This window comes from Vespula pensylvanica, chromosome 2 (assembly GCF_014466175.1).
Source record: "Vespula pensylvanica isolate Volc-1 chromosome 2, ASM1446617v1, whole genome shotgun sequence".
Lineage (NCBI taxonomy): Eukaryota > Metazoa > Arthropoda > Insecta > Hymenoptera > Vespidae > Vespula > Vespula pensylvanica.
Window position 1 is genome coordinate 11,043,423 of NC_057686.1, and position 2,500 is coordinate 11,045,922.

The following is a 2,500-nucleotide window of genomic DNA, read 5'->3' on the forward strand; positions in this document are numbered from 1 at the left end:
GAGAGAGAGAGAGAGAGAGAGAGGACAAATGGTGGGGGGAAGCTTGACGATTGGTGAGTCTCGAGTGCGACGAAGAGGAATAGAGAGGTCGCCGTCGTGCTTCGTCCAACGAAAAGAGACGAAAGGCCGAACAAGAGAGAGAAAGAGAGAAAGATGGATAGGATCTATAAAGAGAGAGAGAGAGAGAACGAGAGAGAGAGAGAGAGAGAGTAAAAGAGAGAGAACAGATATGATACCCTAGAGAGAGGTTTCCGCGAATGTGCGCCGGAACATGTGAGATGACGTGTGGTATCGAGTGTTCGACGCTTGAATGCCTCGATGCCTTCCCCCTGAGAACGGTAAATATCGCGTGTCACGCACAACAACCGTGGCAAGAGTTCGGTAGCCATCTCCATACGAAAGATCGAAACCGATCAGATCGTACAATTCTCCTCAGGATTCTATAGATGGACGAGTTCTTTGCTCCGTTCAATAGAAAAGTCCATTTAAAAATGGTGGATACCTCCTTCTTGAGGTCACGTGTGCGTATTAGCTTATATCAGATATGGTGCACCTAAATATGTATATGTCCGTGTTAGACGGGACATGTTCTTTTTAGATCGATAATATAATTTCTTATCGCGTTTCGCGTTGTCCTTTACTACTTGTTCTTTTTTCTCTTTTTTTTTTTTTTTTATTTTTAGAAAATATTGATATGGAATGTTTTTCTTGATATATATATATATATGTGTGTGTGTGTGTGTATAAAATACTGATAAATAAATATATATAGATACATATATTTATCAGTAAGATTACGAAGCGTTGAGGACGAGAAAGTGATTTTTGTTCGACTTGATTAGACGATAATTATGAAAATTAATGAAGTTTCGTGCTACGTACGTAGGTTCATAAGCGCTACTTGTAACCAAGCACGTGTCCCTGTGTCTCTCCATCGAAGATAACTGAATCGTTAATGAACCACTAATGAAGCAATTTTAAGTGCCACTCACCGTCCGATAGGTGCGCTTCTGACCGGCATGCTTCCCAGGACGACCCTCAAGGTCAACATGAACGGCGTGAATAATATCGAAGAAATTTTCCACGATGGCGACCTTTTTGTAAACCCTTCCAGGTGGTACCGTACCCTCTGCACCGTTCAAAGCCTGAAATCAATAATATCAATCGAGTTTTATAATAATCTTGTATTGCAAACATGTCCAAATGTTTGATTAAAAAAATAGGACACGGTTAGTTTATTAAATTCAATTGAAAAAGTTTTTTGAAAATTTTCTTCTTTCTTTCGTTTTATTAAAATTCTTTCGATTTATTAATTATGTTTGTAGTGAAAAATAAAAAAGACGATAAATCCATAAACATGTTTTACTTCATATAAATATTAATAATTTTTTAACCGCCAAATGAGGAACGAAACGGTATCGCCATCTAGTAGTGAAAGTCAGTAACTGTTCGTTCCTCGGTGGAAGTAGTAGAGAACTTCCTGATCGGATCGATATTATCCACCGAGTCTTGGCTTTTCTACCATAGCTGCGTAGTTGGTAAAACAAATTTCTATCTCGAAATAGAAGAAATTTGTAAAAAATTGTGCTCGTAATTTTATAAAACAAAAATCTATTCAACGCATTTTCGATAGAAATTCTTCGTCAGAAAAACACGGCATATTGGATGATAACTTCGCGTTATTTCGAACGTTATCCACCGAACAATACTTCCTATAATTAGATGGCAGCACTAGCATTATTACCAGAACATTTTTGTGACAACGGAATTTTTCAAAAACGTTCTACGGCAAACGCACCAGAGTGACATAGTTTCTCTAACATCATACTTCAACGCTTACGAACGTAATTTAATGTTAAGAAAAACAGTTCGTGGTACGTGATTTGTACGATGACGAATGAAAAATTTATCGAAAAGATTTCGTTCTACGACGACGAAGCGTGTTAAGCGCGTTTTCTCGAACTACGCATGGAAAATGTTTCTTAGAGAAACTCGAGTGAAAAGTACTACGGAAGTTTTATATATTCTCGTAACAACGTGACTTTAAATAATTCCCGGCATTACAATTTCCAGGTAGGAATAAAATGGCGATTCGAAGAAGTGGAGACCGCAGGCGCTATCCTCGGACAAACTTGGCGACTTTAAGGAGTTCATCCCGCATGCGCGACATTATTGTATTTGCCTGAACACCTGTTGAAGGATAAAGTTGAACTTGTGGAGCTTACGGTTCGACTAAGTGGTTGCGGTCAAGCAAATAACAATACACCGATATCCATCCGAGTGCCATTTCAAGCTTCCCTTGCCTTTGGCAATTGATTCGATGAATCGTAGACGGTAAGTTCTTATCGAATAATAATCACCTAAGATCGTTCTTTATCGATCACTCTATTTCTGATTAATTCGAAGCGATTCGAATAAAAATTTAAATAAATATACCATTTGTGTTCTATCACATTGATCTATAAATTAGTATCGGAAAAGTGCACTTTTCAAAAGACAT

General features: G+C 38.0%; 1 protein-coding gene across 3 annotated transcripts in view; it reads right to left on the reverse strand.

Moving 5' to 3' along the window:
* Positions 1-2,500, reverse strand: part of LOC122637691 (hybrid signal transduction histidine kinase E-like) — a 34,092-nt gene that overhangs the window by 4,671 nt on the left and 26,921 nt on the right. For all 3 annotated transcript variants that reach the window (XM_043830000.1, XM_043829997.1, XM_043829998.1), the window contains one exon: positions 993-1,145. In XM_043830000.1, the coding sequence (XP_043685935.1) occupies positions 993-1,145 (153 nt within the window). The remainder of the gene's footprint in view (positions 1-992; positions 1,146-2,500) is intronic.